The sequence below is a fragment of the Schistocerca gregaria genome, chromosome 5 (assembly GCF_023897955.1).
Source record: "Schistocerca gregaria isolate iqSchGreg1 chromosome 5, iqSchGreg1.2, whole genome shotgun sequence".
In the NCBI taxonomy this organism is placed as follows: Eukaryota; Metazoa; Arthropoda; class Insecta; order Orthoptera; family Acrididae; genus Schistocerca; species Schistocerca gregaria.
In genome coordinates this window covers 129363205-129388141 of record NC_064924.1, presented here as the reverse complement: position 1 = coordinate 129388141, position 24937 = coordinate 129363205, and the positions used below count along the sequence as shown (strand labels likewise).

Below are 24937 nucleotides of genomic sequence, written 5' to 3'. Positions count from 1 at the left end.
GGCATGGATTTATGTGGTGTCCTTAGGTTAGTTAGGTTTATGTATTTCTAAGTTCTAGGGGCCTGATGACCTCAAATGTTAAGTCCCATAGTGCTCAAAGCCATTTCAGCCATTTTTCTCTGTTTGGAGCACACCTCTGCTAGAGACTAAAGGCTATGTACAGCGCCACCATCAATCGAAACTTCATGAAACTACAGGGGCTGAAGCGGGAATACTCCACGATGTCCCTCAACAAATCCGCAATTTTTGAACCGAAAGAGTCCGAGAAAAAATTGTTGCATTATTTATTGAATGGCCTTAGTTGACACAGTGGACGGTTAGCGTTGATACACTAACAAATCGGGCAACTGCATACATATTTTGGGCCATATTCTTCCATAAGTCCTCTACTGATAAGCCATGTCATAGATTGTGTCCATCAGGAGATAATTTGTGGTGCAACACAATAGGGCTCAGGCAACTGGAGAATCTTATTCTCACCAGCATTCCCTTTCTGCTGCTGTTATTACAGCAATTAAACCTATTATCAGAGACTTGGCTCATCCTGACCTTCTAAGGAAATGTCTGCATGGGAAGATACAAAACCCATATGGATGTTCCAACAGCGTAATTTGGAACCGTCTTCCTAAAACTGTATTTGTAGGCATGCATACAATGAAACTAGGAGTTCATGATGTTGTTATTATATTCAGTTGTGGTAATATTGGAAAGTGTTGGGTACTGAAAAAGCTGGGAATTAATCCTGGTGAAAATATGATCACTGGGCTGCAAAATTGCGATAAAATGAGGATAGCCGAGGCAGACAGGTCTGCATCTAACATGGCCAAGAAAGCAAGACAAACATTCAGGAAGATGAAAAAGAAGCTGTAAGACCTGCTAGAGGCCAAAGAAGGTCCATCATATGCAGAAGGACAGTTTTACTTAACTGTAGGTAACAAATTTCAAAAGGTTTTTTTTAGAGTCAATTTCCCGTAAACTAAAATTTTCCGTACATATGCCCCATTAGATTAGGAACTATCATAGATATATGAATGAAATTTTCAGAGACTCTTCATAACATGAAAAACCACCCCTGGTACTACATTCTTTAATATTCCCCCAATTAGGAAGTTCACAAAAAAATATTTTCAGAAGAAAAAACTTAATATTTTTTGTTAATAAATTTATAAAAGTATTTCTTAAAAATTGTAAAATGGATGAAGTAGACTTTAGTATAGTTGACTATTAGCATCATGTAACATACAATAAAAATATTAAGGTCCTGCATCAAATATTTTTTCAGAAATGGGTCAAATACTTGGCTGAATTAACATGGCAGGGTGTGGTCCCCTATAATCATCAAATTTCTAAATATAGTAATTTAATAGTTTGTATTGCTTTCTTTCATTTTTCTGATCATACAATTTTTATGTATAAAAGTATGGCAGTAATAGTTGCTATAAATCCATGTATTGTACTCTGTATGGATCGCAGGATTGGTTTTTGAAATATTTTAACATGTTGCTGATCACGCAGTTGCAGTGGCAAGACGAGGTAAGTTGTCTGTTGCGTACAGACGCATTGCAGAACAGTTGTTACGAGATGTTATAGGATATTTTAAAACTCGCAGTCATATGGTTGAGAATTTTCTGTTCAAATTTCTGTGTTATTTGTTCTCAGTGAGAATACTATCACTGACAGAGACAGAACGACACACACAAATTTCCGTAGACGTCTTTTAAAATAATTACGAAACCGTTGCAGTGTGTCGTGTATTTGGTGTTTCCATATTTTAGCCCAACCTCTGTATATTACAGAGCATTTAAATGTGTAGAAAGCGAAATATTTACAAATGCTGTGCAAAACCCAACCTCATGCCTAACAACAACAAAAACTGTAGAAAACTGCAGTCTCTAGTGCGCATTCTTTCGTGTGATTCCGAAATCATCCGGTAGACTGAACTCTCTTAAAAAGTCAATTAAAGATCTTACATGACAGACGTCATAATCTCTGTGTCTCCTCCATGTATCTAAAAATACGTTGACGGAAAAGAAATCGCAACACGAATAAGGAGTTGTGCGACATAAAAGAAAGTTAGTAGGCGTATTTCTGCATCCGAAAGATGATGTCTATACAAATTTCGCACCAGTTGCGTAAAGCCTAGCTACACGACGACACTAGGTTGCAGGCAACTGCGGCACCGGCCACTGCGCATGCGTACCGTGCGTTTGCGCAACTCGTCGGTGAAACTAAACAGTTTCGGCGTGTTCCAGCTTTGACGACACGAGTTGCATGAGTTTCGTGGTTATCTGTGTTCGCAGAGTGTAGACAAACTGAAATATGAAGTGGGGAACAGAGAATAATGTTCACTTTTTGGATATGTATGCTTTGCATGGGTGATTGTGGGATTTCAGTCATGCTGATAACAAAAGTAGCAATATAATGCTGCTGCTGAGACAGTCACGTGCTATCATAACATAGTTTGATAATATTTGAGCTGCAGGGCAAAATTTATTGAATTAGGAGCACTTATACAACAATCGAGAAAAATACAAGCAAATGTAGAAATGCTCTTGTCTACAAGACTAAAATCCCATCGTTCGTCTCCATCCACTTTTTTTATTAAGGAATATTTTTGGCAGGAAGGAAGGCTATGCAAATTAATAAACTGCATTCTTTATTCAATATTCATCTCTTTAAAACGTCGCACCGTGCTCCTCATTCACATATGTTTGAATTTGAAATATTGACACTACAGATCTACCTTCAAGAGAGTAGTTTGGAAACCATTCTCTTCTTAATACGGCCTACTTCGAATAATCACTGCTGTTAATGTTAATAATTATTGTCGTTAATGGAAAAGCTAACTAAAACCGCATCTTATAGCATGCCGAGTGTTCTCGATTATAATGCATGCAATGTGATGTGTAATTTCAGTCCTGGTAACATTGCTTCATGCATTACAGTACCTTTATTCCTTATCGCGTAATTAACTCTATTTAGAAGAAAAGTTAACAGTTCTGGTGACATTCTAAGATAATTAAAAACTTCTTGGGTCTTCCATTACAAATTATTTCAGCAAGGCTGCTGAGCAACCTATCTGACGTCTTTTCTTCATCCAGTCACGAATCGAAACACTTATTTTTTTCTTATGCCGTGATTTGTCGCGAGAAGCTGTAACTCCGCCACAACTCGTGCGACGTGCAGCTCCCAAAACTTTCATTTCAGACACGACTCAAGAAACCACAAAACGACGAAACTGAAGTACACAGGGTGTTACAAAAAGGTACGGCCAAACTTCCAGGAAACATTCCTCACACACAAATAAAGAAAAGACGTTACGTGGACATGTGTCCGGAAACGCTTAATTTCCATGTTAGAGCTCATTTTAGTTTCGTCAGTATGTACTGTACTTCCTCGACTCACCGCCAGTTGGCCCAATTGAAGGTAGGTAATGTTGACTTCGGTGCTTGTGTTGGCATGCGACTCATTGCTCTACACTACTAGCATCAAGCGCATCAGTTCGTAGCATCAACTGGTTAGTGTTCATCACAAACGTGGTTTTGCAGTCAGTGCAATGTTTACAAATGCGGAGTTGGCAGATGCCCATTTGATGTATGGATTAGCACGGGGCAATAGCCGTGGCGCGGTACGTTTGTATCGAGACAGATTTCCAGAACGAAGGTGTCCCGACAGGAAGACGCTCGAAGAAATTGATCCGCGTCTTAGGGAGCACGGAACATTCCAGCCTATGGCTCGCGACTGGGGAAGATCTAGAACGACGAGGACACCTGCAATGGACGAGGCAATTCTTCGTGCAGTTGACGATAACCCTAATGTCAGCGTCAGAGAAGTTGCTGCTGTACAAGGTAACGTTGACCACGTCACTGTATAGAGAGTTCTACGGCAGAACCAGTTGTTTCCGTACCATGTACAGCGTGTGCAGGCACTATCAGCAGCTGATTGGCCTCCACGGGTACACTTCTGCGAATGGTTCATCCAACAATGTGTCAATCCTCGTTTCAGTGCAAATGTTGTCCATACGGATGAGGCTTCATTCTAACGTGATCCAATTGTAAATTTTCACAATTAACATGTGTGGGCTGACGAGAATCCGCACGCAATTGTGCAATCACGTCATCAACACAGATTTTCTGTGAACGTTTGGGCAGGCATTGTTGGTGATGTCTTGATTGGGCCCCATGTTCTTCCACCTACTCTCAATGGAGGACGTTATCATGATTTCATACGGGATACTCTACCTGTGCTGCTAGAACATGTGCCTTTACAAGTACGACACAACATGTGGTTCATGCACGATGGAGCTCCTGCACATTTCAGTCGAAGTGTTCGTACGATTCTCAACTACAGATTCGGTGAGGCGGACCAATTCCATGGCCTTCACGCTCTCCTGACCTCAACCCTCTCGACTTTCATTTACGGGGGCATTTGAAAGCTCTTGTCTACGCAACCGCGCTACCAAATGTCGAGACTCTTCGTGCTCGTATTGTGGACGGCTGTGATACAATACGCCATTCTCCAGCGCTGCATCAGAGCATCAGGGATTCCATGCGATGGAGGGTGGATGCATGTATCCTCGCTAACGGAGGACATTTTGAACATTTCCTGTAACAAAGTGTTTGAAGTCACGTTGGTACGTTCTGTTGCTGTGTGTTTCCATTCCATGATTAACGTGATTTGAAGAGAAGTAATAAAATGAGCTCTAACATGGAAAGTAAGCGTTTCCGGACACATGTCCACGTAAGATAATTTCTTTATTTGTGTGTGAGGAATGTTTCCTGAAAGTTTGGCCGTACCTTTTTGTAACACCCTGTATACTGGTTTCGCCGTGTCTTCAGCCAAACATGAAACCATTTGCGTGCAACTCGTTTCCCACAACGAGTGGCGCAACCCAATGTCGTCGTGTAAATTAGGCTTAAGCCTGGCGCTAGTAGCGCCAGCATGTGATGCAAATCAGGTTTAGTTACCTTCGAGATTGGACATGGTGGCCTGATGTCAATCAAGAATTCCTTTAAGACGCCGGTATCAACACGTCACTGGATATGAATGAGGTCGTGTAATAGGGCTATGAGAACCTGGATGTTTTTTCTGCAGTACTGCACGAAGACTTGGCAGGAATGTAGACACTGTACATGACTGCTGGCAGCGGTGGTCACGAGAATGTAGGGTCACGAGAAAACGGGACTCCGGACGGCCACGTGGCTCTACCGAGAGGGAAGATTAGATTACAGTAGCTTGCTAACATGTATTGCTTGCACTTGTGGTTATGAATTTCTTGCCAAAGTGAACTTTGGTTCGCCTTTTTTCGCATAGCGCGATTGGCTTCAGAACTGTGCAACAAACTCTTCAACAAACAATGACAAACTTTTCTCCTCAATGTTTTCAGAGGGGAACTACTGCCTACAGAACCTAAAATGTTTCTACTTCTGCGTTTCACAAAATAAGTCTTTGCCGTTTGTAATTCACTCTCGTCGTTGTAGCGTCGTGTCATCCGTGGTTTTGAGAAAAACGAACAAAATATCTGATGTGGTTGGCAGGAGAGCCAACACCGTTACTACAGGAGGCCGAAATGCACGCGTTTTAGCTCACGCAGGCTGGCGTGAGGTCTGGAACATGGCAAGGGAATTAGAATTGAGAAAAACGGACGTAGCTGGTGGAATACTTAACTTTAATCCATTAATGACGAACGTCGCTCTTTATGGTACATGATTCACAATATCAATAGTACGAATAGTGGCGCCTTGCTAGGTCGTAGCAAATGACGTAGCTGAAGGCTGTGCTAACTATCGTCTCGGCAAATGAGAGCGTAGAAGTCAGTGAACCATCGCTAGCAAAGTCGGCTGTACAACTGGGGCGAGTGCTAGGAAGTCTCTCTAGACCTGCCGTGTGGCGGCGCTCGGTCTGCAATCACTGATAGTGGCGACACGCGGGTCCGACGTATACTACCAGACCGCGGCCGATTTAAAGGCTACCACCTAGCCAAGTGTGGTGTCTGGCGGTGACACCACAAAATCTTTCCACATTACCGAGTCATAACAGAAACACGCATTACACTTATTTAACGGAAGATCCATGTTTCCTATGCGTTGTGAGAGCAGCAATTAAGTACTGGAGTTACTGTTTTAAAGCGTTTTACGCGACCTTTTGCTTTGCGACAAGTCACTTCGACCATTGTGTTCGGCGTATGGCTCTGCCGCATCGCACTGCATCTGCAGCAGCAGTTTGAGAATTACTTGGCACCACAGTGACACAACGAACTGTTACAAATCGGTTACTCCTAGAACAGCTCCGAGTCAGACGCTGTGTAGCGTGCATTCCACTGACTCCAAACCGCCACCACTTGTGATTTCAGTGTTGTCAAGGGAGAGCTCATTGGAGGAGAGGTTGGAGGTCTGTCGTGTTTTCTGGTGAAAACTGGTTCTGCCTCGGTGCCAGTGATGGCCGTGTGGTGGCTAGAAGGTGGGAAGTAGAGGGCCTGTAACCAACACGTGTTGCATGCCAGACACACTGCACCTACACGTGGAGATATGGTCTGGGGTGCGATTTTATTTCACAGCAGGAAAACTCTCGTGGTTACCATATCATCCTGATTACAAATTTATTCGTCAATATGGTGATTCGATCCGTTGATCTGCTATTAATGAACAGTGCTCCAGAAGTGTTTTCGAAGAAGGGAATATTCGCCCACATATCGCTGTTGTATCTCAACATGCTGTACAGGGTGTCGACACGTTGCCTTGGCCCGCTCCATCACCAGATCTGCCTCCAATCCAACAAATATGGGGCATCATCGGACGACGTCCGCCCCGATAGCTGAGTGTTCAGCGTGACGAATTGCCGTCCTACGGGGCCGGGTTCGGTTCCCGGTTGGGTCAGGGATTCTCTCCGCTCAGGGACTGGGTATTGTGCTGTCTTCATCATTTTATTCCCATCTGGTGCGCAGGTCGCCCAGTGTGGCGTCTAACGCTAATCAGACCTGCACCAAGGCGACCGGAGCTGCCCTGCAAGGGGCCTCCCGGCCAATGACGCCGAACGCTCATTTCCATCTCCATCGGACAACTCCAGGCGTCACCCACAACCAGCATTAACCGTCCTTCTACTGAATGACCAAGTGCTACCGCCGTGAAAATTCATCCCACAAATTGAAATCCGGCACTTGTACAACACAATACATGCGCGTTTGCATCCTTGCATTCAACACTCTGGCGGTTACGCCTACGATTAATGTACTACCATTCAACATTTGCAGTGGCTTATCTCGCGCATACATAAACCTGTGATTTTACAATGTTAATCACTTAACGGGGGGACGTTGATGAATTTGAGCAAAAATGTCAATTTTTGATTTGTTTTTTTATTTGTTAGTACAACTCATGAACAATAAGTTCCCAAAGTTTCAATGTTGAAATCGCATCCGAAGTGCCTGAAAATTAATTAAAAGTGTGACGCTGCCTCCCTGCCACGCCCACGTTTTGAAGCAGCACTTCAGTACCAGCTCAGTGAACAACGATTCTGTGTTTTACTTTCAACCAAACGTATGCAAGATACATGTAGAAGGCCGTGATACATACTCTTCTGTTTTATAGATCATCTTTGGCCGATCCTGCACTTCTCAAAAAGTGTGTTCATGGCAAAAGCCAAAACCCAAATGAGTCTCTAAATTCACTCATATGGAAACGATGCCCTAAAAACACATTTGCATCTGCTACAGTTGTCATAATTGCAACTTATGATGCAGTTATTGTATTTAATGATGGGAACGTCGGGAGGATGAAGGTATTAGATAAAATGGGCTTCAAGATAGGAAATATTACTCAAGACATCCTGAAAAAAATAGATTTACAGCGCGTCTCTGCAGCTGAAAAGTCAGTTGAAGACCTGGTGAAGGAAAGAAGACAGACAACAAGAAACCAGAAGAGAAGCCTTGAAGGGAAAGACGACCCAGAATACAAATGTGCTACCTTCTGAAGAAGTGACATGAGGAAAAAAGTTAGGTTGAACTTTAAATTGCGTTTCCTGAAAAGTTTGTTTTTTGAAGTTTATGTACCTTTTCCTCAGCTTCTATGAATGTTAGAATTATGAAATTTTGTACACACATTTCTGTAAACCTAATAAACGTTTTCTCAAGTGCAAATTTTGAAATTCTGATTGCAAGCTGAGATATGGAGCAAAGTGTTAGGAATTTTGCATGAATTTAAAATTGTGCTTGTAGAATTATAATTTAAAAAAAATCAAGAAAATTCTCTTATTTGATCTATTCCAGAAACCTTATAAGTTTACAACACATAAAGATATGAAACAGAGAAATTTATGTAGAAATCTCTTTAATACTTTCTAAGAAAAAAGAACATACACTATTTTTGGAAATAAAACTACAAATTTCATTAAAAAAGTTGAATAAATATATAATCAAGGGATTATATAAGTAAATGTCTTACATTCATATAAAGCGTGGTACAAAGTTACATTGTCATATCTCCAAAACTGTGGATTTGGTGCGTTTTTGAAATAGTGTGTGTTTTTCCATCAACGTCCCCCCTTAAATATATCACTTAGACAAATGTATTCCCAAAATTTCAATACTCTACAGTAATTATTTTTTTCTGTTTTGATTTTTTTCCGTCACTGTATGTTCTTATCTTTAATTACTTAATTTTAGGTAGTTTTTATGGTAATAAGAGAAAATTTGGTGTCCAGGAAAAGTCTCATTTTGAGAACTGGATTGCAAGCAGTGTCGTGCACTGCGGAAACACCAGCAGAGTGGGTGCCGACAATGCCAGTAGCCTGAAGGTAGTCCGACCCACTGGCTGACAAAAGCCAGCCCATTTAAATCAGACTACAGACATCGCTGCAAAGCCGTGTTACGTGGTGGCGGCGATATTACTAACATGACGCCACACTGGTCATAAGCTGACGAAATCTCGCAGAGAGACCCTGCAGTAAGCCAGCTCCACTGGTAGAAATGTTTTTATGTAGTGCAAATGTCCGCGGAGCACTGAACACGATCACCGCTCTGCTAGGCTTACGACATCCGATTTTGAGCCCCGTAAAAAAAGGAGGAAAATCGTACAAACCAGTTGCTGTATCGCTGGTCGGTGACAGAAGCAGAAGAGGAAATGGAAGAATCAGGCTTGTTGGAAGGGGTCTGGGGAAGTGCAGTGCATTAGCAAAGGATATGGCATACAATACGCGAATGATGCGGCACGCCACGAACTCACCCTTGTGCCAACCTCTTCATCTCAGAGCAGCACTTGCAACATACGTCCTCAGTTTCTTGAATGAACTCCACTGTGTGTATTTACTACATTTTTTACGCTATACAGCTCCTTCTACTACCAGGGAAGTTACTCCCTGATGTCAACACATATCCTATCATCCTGTCCTTTCTCCTCGTCAATATTTTTCATATTTAATATTTTTGCCAATTCTGTAGGGGACGTCCTCATTCCTTGTCCTATCACTTCACCTAGTTTTCACCATTCTTCTATAGCACTACATCACAAACGCTTCGCTTCTTCCTTCAGCCCATGATTCACTATCAAACCATGCTGTACACTGAACGTAAATTCTCAGAAATTCCTTCCTCAACTTAAGGCCTATTTTCGATACTAGTAGACTTATTTTGAATGGAGAAATACTAGAACAGGTGCAGAATTTTAAGTACCTTGGAAGCAGGATAGACACCTACTGGAAGTGCACCACAGAAATTAAAACGAGGATAGCAATGACAAAAGAGCCATTTTATAAGAAAAGTAGAATTTTCTGCAGCGGTCTGGACAGAGAACTCAGGGAGAGACTCTTAAAATGTGTTGTACGGAATGCTCTTCTATTTAGCGCTGAAACATGGACTTTGAGGAAGAAAGACAGAGAAAGGCTGGAGCCTTTTGAGATGTGAACATGGCGGAGGATGGAAAGAATAAGTTGGATGGACACAGTAAAAAATGAAGAGGTACTGAGAAGAGTGAGAGAGAAGAGACAGTTACTAGAAGTAATAAAAAGAAAAAAAGGAAATTGGATTGGGCATATATTAAGAAAGAATGACGGACTGATAAAAACAGTTTTAGAAGGTTATGTAGAAGGGAAAAGGAAGCGAGGAAAGAAGAGATTTCAGTCACTGGATGACGTGATGGACGGTACAACATACAGCGGCCTTAAGAAGCAAGCAATGGATCGCAGAAAATGGAGAGGCAAAGGACCTGCTAATATAGCAGAAAGCTGATGATATTTCTTCTGGCCAAGAATGCCTTCTTTGCATGTGCCAATCTGCTTTTTATGTTCTCCTTTCCTCGTCCGTCATAGGTCGTTTTCCTCCGAAGGTGGTTCTAGGCGCTTCAGTCTGGAACCGCGCGACCGCTACAGTCTCTTCTTGCAACTCGCTCTCCCCAACCCTCCCCCCCACACAACTTTTCCCTTCCCTTGTCTACAGAGATCTGTATTGAAATTCTCTGCCGGCCGCTGTGGCCGTGCGGTTCTAGGGGCTTCAGCCTGGAAGCCTGCGACCGCTACGGTCGCATTCGAATCCTGCCTCCATGGATGTATGTGATGTCCTTAGATTAGTTAGGTTTCAGTAGTTCTAAGTTCTAGGGGACTGATAACCTCAGATGTTAAGTTCCATAGTGCTCAGACCCCTTTGAACCAACCTCCAAAGGTGGCAGAACTTTTTTACTGCATCTATTTCGTCGTTTATCGCTAATCTAATTTCTGCTACTCTTCATTAGTTTTGCCTTTTTACGGTTTATTTATTCATTTATTGCTTACTTAGCCTAACCAGATTAGGACCATAAGGCTTCCTCTTACATCTGATCAGCAACAACATTTACAAATAAATACTTCATAAAAATTATAATAACAATTTGCTATATCAATAAAAATAATAATTAGCAATAATAATAAGAATAGTAATAGTAACACTAGTAATGATGGTAAAATAGTGGAGGAACTAAGAAGGATAACTAGTTATTTCAAAACAAACTCAATAATATACTCTGTATTATTAAGAACAAATAATTTTGCAATAATAATAACAATAATGAAATAATTGAGGCATGAAGAATGCAATTGATTAGATGAGAACTTTGGAAGACTTGTTTGGTATTAGACGAAGAGAGAGAGGTAATGAAAGTGAAGTGGATTGAAATGAAAATAGTAATGACTGCTGGGGAAAAAGAGAATTAAAAAAATAAAAATGGTTCAAATGGCTCTGAGCACTATGGGACTCAACATCTGAGGTCATCAGTCCCCTAGAATTTATAACTACTTAAACCTAACTAACCTACGGACATCACACACATCCATGCCCGAGGCAGGATTCGAACCTGCGACCGTTGCGGCCGCAGGTTTCCAGGCTGAAGCGCCTAGAACCGCACGGCCACAGGGGCCGGCAGAGAATTTCAATAGAGATCTCTGTAGACAAGGGAAGGGAAAAGTTGTGTGGGGGGGAGGGTTGGGGAGAGCGAGTTGCAAGAAGAGACAGCTATTGTGATAGAACGTGGGTCATTAGCTGTCTTTTGAAGTTCGAAATGATTGTAATCTCTCTAATCTTTTGAGGAAAATGCTCTAACGCCGGGTTCCTGATACAGAAAATTATTTAGAGAACATGGCGGTGTTGTGTAGTGGCACAGAGAGCCTTTTACTTCGTTGAGAACGAGTATTTTTGCCGTGTTGTTCAGATAGTAGCGTAAGAGTTGACTGCTATGACTGAGAAGACGATGCAGCAAATACAGTGTATGGCAATCTTTACGCTTGTCGGCACGTAGCCGTGATAATTATTAATAGGCAGGAGTAATATGGTCGTAATAGCGTACATTACAAATGTATCGCTCATAAGCATTCATCGCTCGTACGAAAGTCCTTGGAGAATAGAAACGCCATAATGAAGGATGGCGAGTATTAGTAGCTTTAGGAGTTCTTTTTGAAGGAAATATTTTTTTATATTTCTGTACTGACTGAAGTGATGCTGACACCTTCTACAGACTGCATTTCTGGTCCACAATTATCTCTGAATTATTTGTAGAAGAAGAAAAGATAATTTCTGTACTGTTTACGATTAAGTGCGGAAGAGTGTCTCAGAACTGAGGAATAATATGTCTTCTGGGATCGACTAAGGCTGCTTGTGTTCTAGATGGGTTAAGTTTCAAACCTATGTTCTACGCCCATTCTGATAAAGCAATTAAGTCAGCATTGAAGTTGTGGGTGGCTGTGTGCAATTTTGTTAGTCTTGCACTTACGCATAACTCAAGGTCCTCAGCATATAAATGATAGTTGGAATAGGAGATAGTATGAGCAACATCATTAACAAATAATTAAAAAAATTTGGGCCAAGTACTGATCCTTGTGGGACTGATGATACTACAGTCTTCCATTGTGACCCCTTTGTCCCGATCATTACACACTTCTGGCGCTATGTGAATATGAGAAGAAACGTTTTACATCACCCAAAGAAAAGTTTTGACTTCTGAATTTAGCAAATAGAATATCAAAGTCGACAGTGTTGAAAGTATTGCTGAAATCCAACAAACAGAAGAGTCGTCCCTTGTTTGTTCATGGCCTGTTTCAGTCCGTCAGTCACTTTTACAAGAGTAGTCGTCGTGCTGTGATTTTTCCGAAAACCTGATTGGTATTCACACAGAAGGTTATTTGACGTTAAGTAACTGGTAACCTGAGGGTGAACGCCTTAGATAATGCTGGTCGGTAAGTCACGGAGCAGTTTTTATCGGAGTGTGATTATCATATACATTATTGAGTCTTTCAAACAAATCAGATATTGCATGATTTACGTCAAAGTTATTTCCTCTCATTCCGTGCCAAGAAACATCACAGGAGTCAGCTATAAGTTCAGACAAATTCAATTCATATTCTGTGGCTACTCATCCGACTGTCCATTCCATTAAAAAGGTCCTGTAAGTCTTCCTCACTTTCATTGAGCGCAGCAATGTCATCACTCTTGCCGTTGATATCGTTTCACGCTGAATTTCAATCCCACTCTCGAATCATTCTTCTATTTCCGTAATTGCTTCTTCGATGTACAGCAGGGGTGAATGAGTGCTCTCTGTCTTAGACCCCACCTAATCCGAGCACTTCGTTCTTGAGCTCCGAGTCCTCTAGTTTCAATTTGGGTCTTGTACGTAATGTATATTTCTCACTATTCCCTATAGCTTCTATTTTTCTAACGTTTTGCACCATTTTACATTGACGAACGATTTTTTTTAGGTGTGCAAATACTATGGAAGTGTCACGATTTTTCTTAAGTATGGCATGCATTATCAAGAGCAACGTGAGAACTCCTTTCTGGTTCCTTTAGCTTTCCGAAGACGAAATTGATCGTTGTATAAAATATATACAGTTTTCTCTTCCATTCTTCTGTATATGTTGTTGTCAGCTAGTTCGATGCATGAGCTGTTAAGCTACCCTAACTGTCTACTGGATTTTGTGAACGATATTTATTCGAAAATCTGATTGTATATCTCCAGTTTCCTAGATTCTGCACACCAAATGTAACGATGTTTGATTGTAACATCTCCCCAACGACTTCAGAAATTCCGAAGGAATCTTATTTAGGCCTTCTGCCTTATTTAACCGCAAGTCTTCCAAATTCTGTTAACTTGGACTCTAAAACTGAATCTACTATTTCTTCCATATCGACTCCTGTCTCGTCATCAGACGGTTGCTCCCCTTGGTAAAGACCTTGGATGTATTCTTTCCACGTGCTCGCTTTCTCCACTGAGCTTAACAGTGCAGTTTCCATTGTATTCCTGATGGTGACGCCCTTGCTGTTAATTTGACCTAAAGCCGTCGGCACACTGACCTTGCATCCCATCCGGACGTTGAGCGTTGAGCGTGCCTAGTTTCTGACGTCATGGCGTGGAATATCACGTTCGGGAGTCTTTCCGAACGTGCAGACCAATATCTGGCATGTCAGATATTCTGAGCGCGCGACTGAGCGTTGACCAATGAGATGGCGCAACGCCACCTACGTCACACGCACGCCGTCTCCTTTCAGTACAGAGTCGTGAGGTGCCATGTTGGCATTCATTTCAAGCCTATGTGTATATATACCGTTCCGAGCACCAGAAAAATGAGAATCACTGCAAAACCCGTTTTTAACTGTGTGATTCGTTCCAATAAAATAACGAAAAACATCATATTCGTGGCAAGAGAATTATAGTAACTTGCGTATAATGAGAGTAGGCTATTTGAAGGCAGCAAGACACTGAAGATCCACCCAAAAATCACTGTTCATGGTACAATTTGTTATAATTAAATTTCAGTTGGTAACATAACTACGATTAAGGATTTTAGCAAGTGGTAAGATACTACGACTTGCAACTAAAGGTGTGATATTGGTTTAGCGTAATGAATAGCGTCACTGTCCTATATTAAGTTTTTTTGTTGGGGCGCTGGTTCGATCCTGACACAACCAAATTTTTTCCCCTAACATTCGCATTTTTATTAGGTTCTGATAGTTTATTATTAGTTTAATATAAGTATAGACTATAATATTTGATGTTATGTAAATACAAGTTCACCTTTTTTTGAGGGGTGGACTTTGTTCGAATGGCTTGATCTACAGGACACGTTGCGGCTACTTGTGTAAAGCTATTTTGCTCCTTTTTCTTTTACGCTTCGTAATTCACGCGTTGCAAAGATTCTGCTGGGTAGGAACAGTGATCTAGTAAGACTGACCTTGGGGTTTTACTAAAATGTTGGAACGATGAAATAGTGTTTATCTTATGCGGAGAAGTATTTCAAATTTGTATCGCACTGTTCGTGATGGAACTATTATATGTCTCTGTCCTTACTGACTGGACGTGGTACTTTCCTTTTCGTGGACGATAGAGGAAATGTGCGTTTTACTAGAGCTAACGTGGGAATTTTATGTGCGCCCGTTGAGTAAACAGTGTGGTTTACGAACTAGAAACATGCCTCAACTGCCGCTGGAGTGCGTTGCGATCGCGTATACGACGTTGGGGCCTACGTACCGTATGCACAAGTCGCATCGTTCCTGAGCATTCAGCAGCACGTTGAACTTCACACGCTCAACGTTAACGTTCGACAGCACGGTCCGTGTGCCGACGGCTTAAGGTTGATTTAACTTAGACCTTATGAAAATGTAACATAAATACTCAGGGAACATAAATTTCTGTCTTTGGAAGGAAGAAGGAAACCACTGTGCCGACGCCGCGGTATATCTCGCTTAAGACTCAGCAGTATAATGTCATTTCTCCTTAGCTCATTACACGAATGAAACAGGAGAGGAACGCGCTTCCGTTGGTACGCGGTGGCGTCTGCCGGCCACTGAAAAGCAGATGCAGCGCGGCCAGCGGCTGGTAGCAGGGAGCCGGCGCATGCCGCCACGGCCAGTTGACTTGTGACCCTGGCCCGCCACCTGCCCCCAGCAGCCCGGCCCGGAATAGACGACGCCCGCCCCCCGCCTCCCGCAACACGCCTCGCGGCTGTGGCAGCTCCAGTCGAACTGCTCAGTAACGCACGCTTTCTGACACGTACTTCGAGTGCACGCTGGACCTGATTTTCTTGTTCCCCTTGGAGTCATCGTCATCATCATCATCTTGTACAGTTTGCCATCATTGGCAGAGTCTCCTTTCTACCTTGTAGCGTCTACCCATCATCTGTTTCTCGCTACTCTCGCCCATTATTTTCTTCTCTTCCGAGTGCTTTCTTCGATTGCTTTTTTTTATTATCCGCTTGTGCTTTCGTCTGTCCCTTGTACTCTTCCCTTTCACGTTCATCTCTTCCCGTACCCACACATTTTAAACTGTTTTCCTTAGTCTTTTCTTGCAGGGATTCGTCGTCTGTTGTTTCTCTTCTCTTGGAAGTCTACAAGTACTTTTTCCTTCTTCGACTACTTGTGTATCAAAATGTGCTCCTGGTCACGAAGTCTCGACATTTTATTGGCGTCTGCCATCCCGTCTTCGGTGCAGATTGTACACCGCTTAAGTCCGCATAAAATATTTGCTTTCTACTTTCTTGTTTCCTTCATCTTCCCATGAATGATCTGTTTTGTTGCTTATTTTTTAATCTTCTATTTAATCTCTTGGTATTTCGTACATCAGATCAGAATTTTACACATACAGTATCATTTTTTACATCATCGTTACGTAAGGTAGAACGATAACTTTAATGTGATAAATAGTAAAAAAATCACTAAAAATAATGACAATATCAGTAACAGTACTAAGAGCAAATATCATTAATACAGTAAACATACTATATAATAATAATAATAGTGGTGGTGGTGGTGATAACAGAAATACTGATAATAGTAGATAAAAAATGTATTCGTAGGTGTAAAAATCGATATTTTCTGAGATTTATAGTTCTGAGGTAGAGATAGATAAATTGAACCAGCTAAATGCTTTCCAAAATCATTGTGATATGGTTGGAAAGAAGAGTACTTCGTTGCAGTGGGATAACAAGTGTGTAAAGGAACACCGCGCGACTGCTACGGTTGCAGGTTCGAATCCTGCCTCGGGCATGGATGTGTGTGATGTCTTTACGTTACTTAGGTTTAAGTAGTTCTAAGCTCCAGGAGACTGATGACCTCAGATGTTAAGTCCCATAGTGCTCAGAGCCATTTCAACCATTTCTTGTAAAGGAACAACGGAAGTTTCACTGTTAGTATTGTAGCTATGTCAGTGTTGGTCTTTTGAAGCTGGAAGTGTTATTCAGTTCTCTTACATAATCAGGAAGGTCAGTCCAGAGCCGTGTTCCTGCTGCTGAAGGCTTCGAGAAAGTGGCAGAGCGGTGGAGTGGGACACAAAGGATTTTACGAGCGTTTCTGGTGTGTTGTTCAGACAACAGTGTAAACGTCGGCGAGAGATGCGAGTACGAGGCTCATCACAGCCTGTGAAGCAGGATAGAAGACAAAGTACACAGCTGGTGCAGGCGCAAGTGTTGCCAAGCACACCGTTGAACACAGGATTCCGCAGCAGCTGACTTCTACGTGTGCCCATGTTGACCGAATGATATTCCAGTGGGAACACGATCATCGAGATTAGACTGTAGACTGATAGAAAGAGGTCACCTGGTAGGATGAATCACAGGTTTTTTGTTACAGCGGTTCGATGGTTGTGGGTGAATACGCCGTTATCGAAGCGAACAGCTCCTAGAAGCATGCACCGCGTCACGGGCGCTGACCGGGGGAGGTAGTACCGTATTGTGCTAGGAAGGTCATTGACCTGGGCTTACATGGGACCACCCACCCACCCACTTTCCTCATACGACTTCGGAAAGCCATAGGTCAAAGCAGACCGATAGTTGTAGTGTTTCATAACATCTGAGAACATGTGACTAATTACAACACCAAAGATTGTTTACGATTCTACGATAACATGGGATTCCACATTAATTAAGGATTCCTTCGTAGGGAGGAGTCACATGTTACACTGGAGGGAGAGTCATCGGCAGGTGCCAAAGTAAACTCAGGATTGCCCCAAAGAAATGTACTGTGACCCCTGCTATTCATGCTGTTTTTTTTTACTGATCTCGCAGAAAATGTTAAGATCAACCCCAAACTTTCCACCCATGGTGCAGTTATCTTTAATGAAGTTGGTTGTGATGAAAGCTGCATAAATATCTGTTCAGGTCTTGATAAAGCTTCAAAGTGGTGCAAATACTGACAACTTGCTTGGAAAACAAACCTCTGCCAGGTACTTAAGTGTGACTTGCAGAGTGTCCATGTAGGAAAAAAAGAGATATCCTGACGCATTTAGCTTTCCCTTAAGCGCAATAAGGGGACGACACCCTAACCACGGAAGAAACGCACATACCGTGAAATCACCTCCACCGTACGTTAGCGTTGGCGCTACACACTCAGGTGACGTACTGCAGAGTCTCCTCAAACCTAAAGCTTTCCATCAGATTGTCACAGCGTGCAACATGTTTCATCACTAGAAATCACTCGTTTCCAGCCATCCACGGTCCAGTGACGACACCCTTTACAGCACCTCAAGCATCGCTTAGCATTGAAATTGGTCCAAATGGCTCTGAGTACTATGGAACTCAACAGCTGCGTCATCAATCCCCTAGACTTACAATTACTTAAAGCTAACTAACCTAAGGACATCGCACACATCCATGCCAGAGGCAGGATTCGAACCTGCGACCGTAGTTGTCACTCCGTCTAGGGACTGATGACCTCAGCCGTTTGGTCCCATACCATAAATTTCTTCCGCTGACTTCGTTCAATTTTTTTACGATCTCCCTCTGCGACGCTCGACGGCTCCTACTCGTCAGTACACATTTCGCTGGCCTTGGATTAGCTGTCGTTGTTCTTTCGTGCTTCCACCTGACAACCAAATCACCAACAGTCTGCTTGGGCAGCTACAGAAGCGTTGAGATGTTCCCGATTGATCTTTTACTCAAGTGACATCCAGTGGCTAAACGTTTTAAGACCGACCCATTCTGCTGCGCCGGCAGGTGTGGCCGTGCGGTTCTAGGCGCTTCAGTTTGGAACCGCGTGACCGCTACGGTCACAGGTTCGAATCCTGCCTCGGGCATGGATGTGTGTTATGTCCTGAGGTTCGTTAGGTTTAAGTAGTTCTAAGTTCTAGGGGACTGATGACCTAGGATGTTAAGTCTCATAGTGCTCAGAGCCATTTGAACCATTTTTTTGCTCAGAACCATTTGAACCATTTTGAACCATTCTGCTGTTACGGCTTTTCTACTGACAACACAGTACTCCCCGCCTCCTATTGTACAGGCGGGCCAGCCTCTCGTGACATCAGGCGGTCAGTTTCGCATAACACAGCGCTGTACGGATACTTTTCATTAGATAGCGTATTATCTTTTATATTTACGGGTACATCTAAGCCGATCTACGGATTATGTAACGTACATTCGCAGCTGAAGCCTCAACCGGTCCCGTGGATGATGATGATTTGGTTGGAGGAGGCGCTTGACGTCATTGTCATCAGCGCCCTGACGAAAAGTCAACATGCAAATCTCATGGGTGGGGACGAAGGCTGCCCCCACATGCGGAGCAGTTTATAATGTATTAAAATCTGCTGCCATTCCCCACCAGTTTGGGGATGAGGCCTGACCGTTCACAAAATTCCATCACTCTGTTAACACTGGTATCTGTATCTGCAGGAATGGTGGACAGATCTCCAGCGAGACGAAGGGCTGCCCTAATATCAGTATACAGGACACACGTAGCCACAATATGCTGAACTGAAAATGTAAATGTCGTCTGACTAGGCCCTAGTCACTAGGGCCTCCCGTCGGATAGACCTTTCGCCGGGTGCAAGTCTTTCGATTTGTCGCCACTTCGGTGACTTGCGCGTCGATGGCGATGAAATGACGATGATTAGGACAACACAACACCCAGTCCCTGAGCGGAGGAAATCTCCGACCCAGCCGGGAATCGAACCCGGGCCCTTAGGATTGACATTCTGTCGCGCTGACCACTTTTTTTAAAAATCTAATTTTGTTCTATATTGTTCGTTGACTTTGTTCGTGGCGGACGTCCGATGACACTCGTTCAGGTTGTTCGTTCATCTGTTTACACAATTTTTTCTTTTTATTGCAGAGGGTAACTAAACCCTCTGACCGAACACGCCGGCTTCCACTCAGCTACCGGGGGCGGACATATGCTGAATTGAAAGCGGCACGTCACAAACTCCACAGAGTGTTGGATCCTCCACCCGGAGGGAGGAAGCCATGTGTGAAAGGGCTATGCCCGATGCGCATTCTGGTAAGCGAAACCTCCTTCCAGCAGCGAGGCTGACACCAAGTTCACCAAGCCTTTGTGGTCGATTTGAGCGACCGCACTTTGTTGTCTGTCACGTGCAACCATCCAGTCTCCCACTGACTCATGGTGCATCTGTCAGAAAGTGAGATGGTGGCGTGCAACGGGATGGTACAGTGATATGCAGCCCGGTCCCGTGGAGTACATTTAGTATCCCAATTCACGAAAGTTTTTCGCCTGTAATGCGCCTTAAAGTTCAGGTCTTTATCAATTCAATATGATGACAAATCATACAGAGTTCTATTGTTTAGGTATCACTAAAATGAAGGAAGATTAGGGCTTAATATTAACTCGAAAACAAGGCCATTATATAACACAAATCTGCAGCGAATTTTAACTTAGAGGACCCAAAATAATATCTAATATAAACGAATGATTAAATATACCAGTCATTCGATGATACAATTTCACAGTGTATGCGTGTTACTGGAGAATCATATGCTCAACATCAGTGAAAGAGAATGCTAAACTCAGATAGGCTTCCTCAATACAACATCTCCACTACTATGGGGAGAATATGTCTCCGTGTTGCAACAGGCATATGAAGCATAAAACTGTATTGGAAGGAACATGATGCATCAGAATAATACAATGACCGGAGGGATGTGTGTGTGTGTGTGTGTGTGTGTGTGTGAATTTTCAACTTACTTCTGTGTACGTAATGCTTACATGAGATATCATCGCTCACTGTGATCAACCTCTGTGAAACTAGACATGTCAAGAATAGCATGTCCCCAGGAATAAGAACTTTGGATAATGTACTACCCTTTACGTTTATGTTTCTCTCTCACAGTGACATGATGTGTGTAATATCATAGTACCATCACAGAATCATGATCTGGGAATCAACAGCTAGACGTTTGCGTTCGATTTGGCGTCTGCTGTTTACTGTTGGGGTAGGCATTCTTTGCAAGCAACTCCTTGTATGTATTCCGTGCTCCTTAAGGTGTGGAGAGAGTAGTGTGTAGGGGTTTTACTGGGTTAACTGTACACTTGCTGAACATTTCCTCAATTTTACTCTCAAAAATCGTCTACTTAGTCCTGTACGAGCAAAATTTCTGTTTGACTCATGTCAACGTAGTCTCCTTCATTTATTAAAGTACAAAACCAGCAAAATATACTTGGCTGACCACTTATGAAATAATGGATGAGCGAGCGACACCAAACATGTTTCAAAAGCTCATACAAAATGGTTTAAGGAGGAGACCAAACATTACGAAAATCCTAGGATTTTCACCACATTTTTTTTACTATCCACTAAACTAGGAGACAGACCATGTGTCAGACCATAAAATGCAGAGAACCTAAAATATGACGCAGTGAAATTAGTTCGCCACAAGCAGTGCATGCAAACGAAGATAGGGGTTTAGCAACACACGGTGGCGCGGTGATTAAGGTGGAAAGACAAGGTGATGATCGAAAAAACTAAATTTTTATTAAGGAATTCTAATGTATATACATTGAAGAACTAGTTCCCAAAACATTAGAATTCCAAAAAGCAACGATTCTGTCAGTTTTGCAGCCGAGCGAGCACGACACGCCTCGGCATTAGAGAACCGGTTCCGCACCCACTCCATGACCCCTATTTATACCGATTTGAGTAAACCTGAATGGTTGAACCGTTGTTTGGGCAGTTTTGCCCAAAATCTGAACGAAAGTGTCAGTCTCATATGGAGATACGCTCCATAAAAAAAAAGAAACCGAAGCGAAATTGACAGGATGTATGGCTACTCATTGTAAGCCATACTGCGGTAATGCAAGAGCCAAATGCTCTTCAAATCAAAATCGGCGATGAAATGCGCCGATTTCGTGAAGATCGACGAAAAGGGCTTTCAGGATGAAAATGAGGGGTTATCAGATCAAAGTAGCAGAAAGCGGACATCCACTGGCCAGGGCGATAGTTATGGATCCGGTGTCGATGATATCCCATAGATTTAGGACTTTGTCTTTTTTTAAATATGTTAACTACTTGTCAAACTTTAAACATTTTTTATCAAAACCATGTTTTTCGGAATGTTTATCGTTGTCCACGCTTGAAGCAAACTGAATTTTCTTCAGTTTTTGTTTCTGTTCATATTTAGAATCTTTTTGGCGGACGAAATGGCCGAGCGGTTGTAGGCGCTTCAGTCTGGAACCGCGCGACCGCTACGGTCGCAGGTTCGAATCCTGCCTCGGGCATGGATGTGTGTGATGTCCTTAGGTTAGATAGGTTTAATTAGTTCTAAGTTCTAGGATACTGATAACCTCAGAAGTTAAGTCCCATAGTGCTCAGAACCATTTGAACCATTTTTTAGAAACTTTTAGGCCAAAAATGAGGGGTCTAAAAATGACCATTTTTCAAATATCTGTAATTTCGCCAAAAATTATTTTTTGCTGATCCCTACGACTAACTAAAATTACATCTGTAAGGATCAGGGTGATATGTTACTTTCATGTTTCAGATAACCTCTGCTGGAGTTACAGCGACAACCGTAAATCTACCTCCTTTCAAAGCTTCCTCGGAAAAATCCCAGTTACACAGTGGAGATATTAATATTTTTCACAAAATACCAATAAATATTTCAATGTATGCTTTATTCTTTGCAGCAAACGCCATTTGCCTACTACATTCCAATACGGACAAAACAAATTCTGAATTTGAACATTATTTTCGTCCGCCACCCTGGCGTTCCCCCTTAAGCAGGGAGCAGCATCTAGGGTTTCAGAAAGACGGTGCAGCCGAATCTTCTTCAAAGACATTATCTCACCCTCAGATGACCGAGGAAAACTACGGAAAACCCAAATCCGGATGGGCGGACTGTAAGACCACCGCGAGAAACAGTGCGCTACCTCACGCGGTTCTAAATACACCAGGCAGCTATGTATGGCGTGTGCAGCAGTCTCTACGGACGGTGACGAAACAGCTGTACTTACGTCACAGTACGTGCTGATGCTGGACTCGTCAAACGGCTGGCCGCCGAAGTAGAACTTCTTTATCTTCTTCCCCACGAAGACACGAAGAGGGTCCTTCATGGGCACGTTGGACGGGATGATCTTGTGGAAGTTTTTGTCCAGATCTGGTATCGCTGACTTGTTTTGGAGAATGTCTGTAAACATAGGAGAAGGAGTGCATATAGCAGCACGTCTGCTTCATCCGGTACAGTATACTACCCTGACTGCTACTTTCATGGCGGTGCCCAACGGAAGCCCGAAGCAGGTTGATGGAACGTGGCGTAGCTTGGTGGACGTCTCCTGACCGATGACGAACAGCTGATATGGCAACTGAACGTAATTCATGAGTAGCAGCGATACATCATGCTACTATGTTGCCTCAGTGTCTTTCGATGTGACGCATTCACGAAGACTGCGAGAATATAGAGCTGCAAACTGCAGTGCTTTACACAGAGTTATTTAAAGCGAGTGCGCAAAAATAAACTGCTTAAGTGTTTGTTGATATTACTTACCTGGACGAGCTAAACCATTTATGACCTCTGCCCATCGCAGAACTGAATCCCGTCTGGTAGGGTTGTGGATACGTGACTGTGTAAGGAATGTATTAAAGCGGAACAGCGTCAATATGGACTGAAAATGGGGAAATCCACCATACTACAATATGGGAACGAAGTTTTACCGCGACGGCACTTATACATAAGACATTCTCGGTATTCTTGCCATGTCACTTCTAGATAAAATCTCGAGCTTTCGACGATTACCTCCATCGTCATCGTCAGGAGCTGACTGTCTTCACTGCTGCTGTGGTAGCCTCTATATAGCCCGAAAACGGCTTCTGATTGGTCGGCTTCTGATTGGTCGGCGATTACGTACTGCTGTCGCAGACGGTGTCACTGTGTGCGCCGGTGGCGCCACCGTTTCCGTTGGAACCTTGGAAGGAACGTCTCTGCTGCTTCTCTGCATCAAGCGCTCGTTTCCACGCACAGCTCAAATGGTATCCACTATCGCGGATAAAGTTCTTTTGGCTCATTCTTATTTCAACAGCCTCCTTAATAACAGAATCCCAGTACGTGGAGGCATGGGACAGAATTTTAGTTTCATCGAACAATATTTTATGTTTGTTCGTGAGGCTATGCTCCGCAATTGTCGATTTCTCCAGTTCTCTATTTTTGATATGGCGTTGGTGTTCTGCACAGCGGTCGGAAACGGTACGAATCGTCTGACCTATATAATTGCTTCCACACTCACAGGGGAGATTATAAACTCCAGGGACCATGAGGCCGATATTGTCCTTAACAGGGCGTATCATCTCCTTAATTTTCTTAGGAGGGCGAAACATCTGTCTTATACCTCGTCTGAGAAGAACTCTTCCTATTTTGTTGGAAACTGCGCCACAAAAAGGAGGAACCGCAATCGGTCTTTCATCCTGTGAGTGTGCAGCATTTTCACGTTTCCGTTTTTTGGAGAACGCTGCCTTTATATCGCGTGTACCATAGCCATTCTTTCGAAACACGTACTTCAGATGGTTAATCTCGGACCTTAAGTGGTCCTCGTCAGAAACAGTTTCTGCTCTGTATACCAACGTGTTCAAAACGGCTCTCTTCTGAGCAGGATGATGGAAACACTGTGCATTCAGGTATAAACCGGTATGCGTCGGCTTACGGTATACAGAGTGGCCAAAGCTCGAGATTTTATCCAGAACTAACGCGGCAAGAATACCGAGAATGTTTTATATATAGTACAATATGGATTAGATGAGTATGTGCCAAGCAAGATGTTAAGAGATGGAATAGAGCCACCGTGGTACAAAAATCGAGTTACAAAACTGCTGCGGAAGCAAAAGAAACTTCACAACAAACATAAACATAGCCACAACCTTGCAGACAATCAAAAATTACACGAAGCGAAATGTAGTGTGAGGAGGGCTATGTGAGAGGCGTCCAATGAATTCGAAAGTAAAGTTCTATGTAGTGACTTGGCAGAAAATTCTAAGAAATTCTGGCCTTATGTTAAAAGGGTAGGTGTATCAAAAGAAAATGTCCAGACACCTTGTGACCAAAATGGTACTGAAACAGAGGATGACAGACTAAAGGCCGAAATATTAAATGTCTTTTACCAAAGTTGTTTCACAGAGTTCCTTCTCTAGATTGTCGCACGGATGACAAAATGGTAGACAGTGAAATAGATGACGGAGGGATAGAAAAACAATTAAATCGCTCAAAAGAGGAAAGGCGGCTGGAC

At 42.8% G+C, this 24937-nt stretch overlaps 1 protein-coding gene across 2 annotated transcripts in view; it reads right to left on the bottom strand.

Annotated features, from left to right (window-relative positions):
* Positions 1-24937, bottom strand: part of LOC126272555 (juvenile hormone esterase-like) — a 378748-nt gene that overhangs the window by 41658 nt on the left and 312153 nt on the right. For both annotated transcript variants that reach the window (XR_007549239.1, XM_049975474.1), the window contains exon 7: positions 22679-22851. Coding sequence is in view for 1 of the 2 variants with exons in the window: in XM_049975474.1 (XP_049831431.1) it covers positions 22679-22851 (173 nt within the window). In the remaining variant the exon portion in view is untranslated. The remainder of the gene's footprint in view (positions 1-22678; positions 22852-24937) is intronic.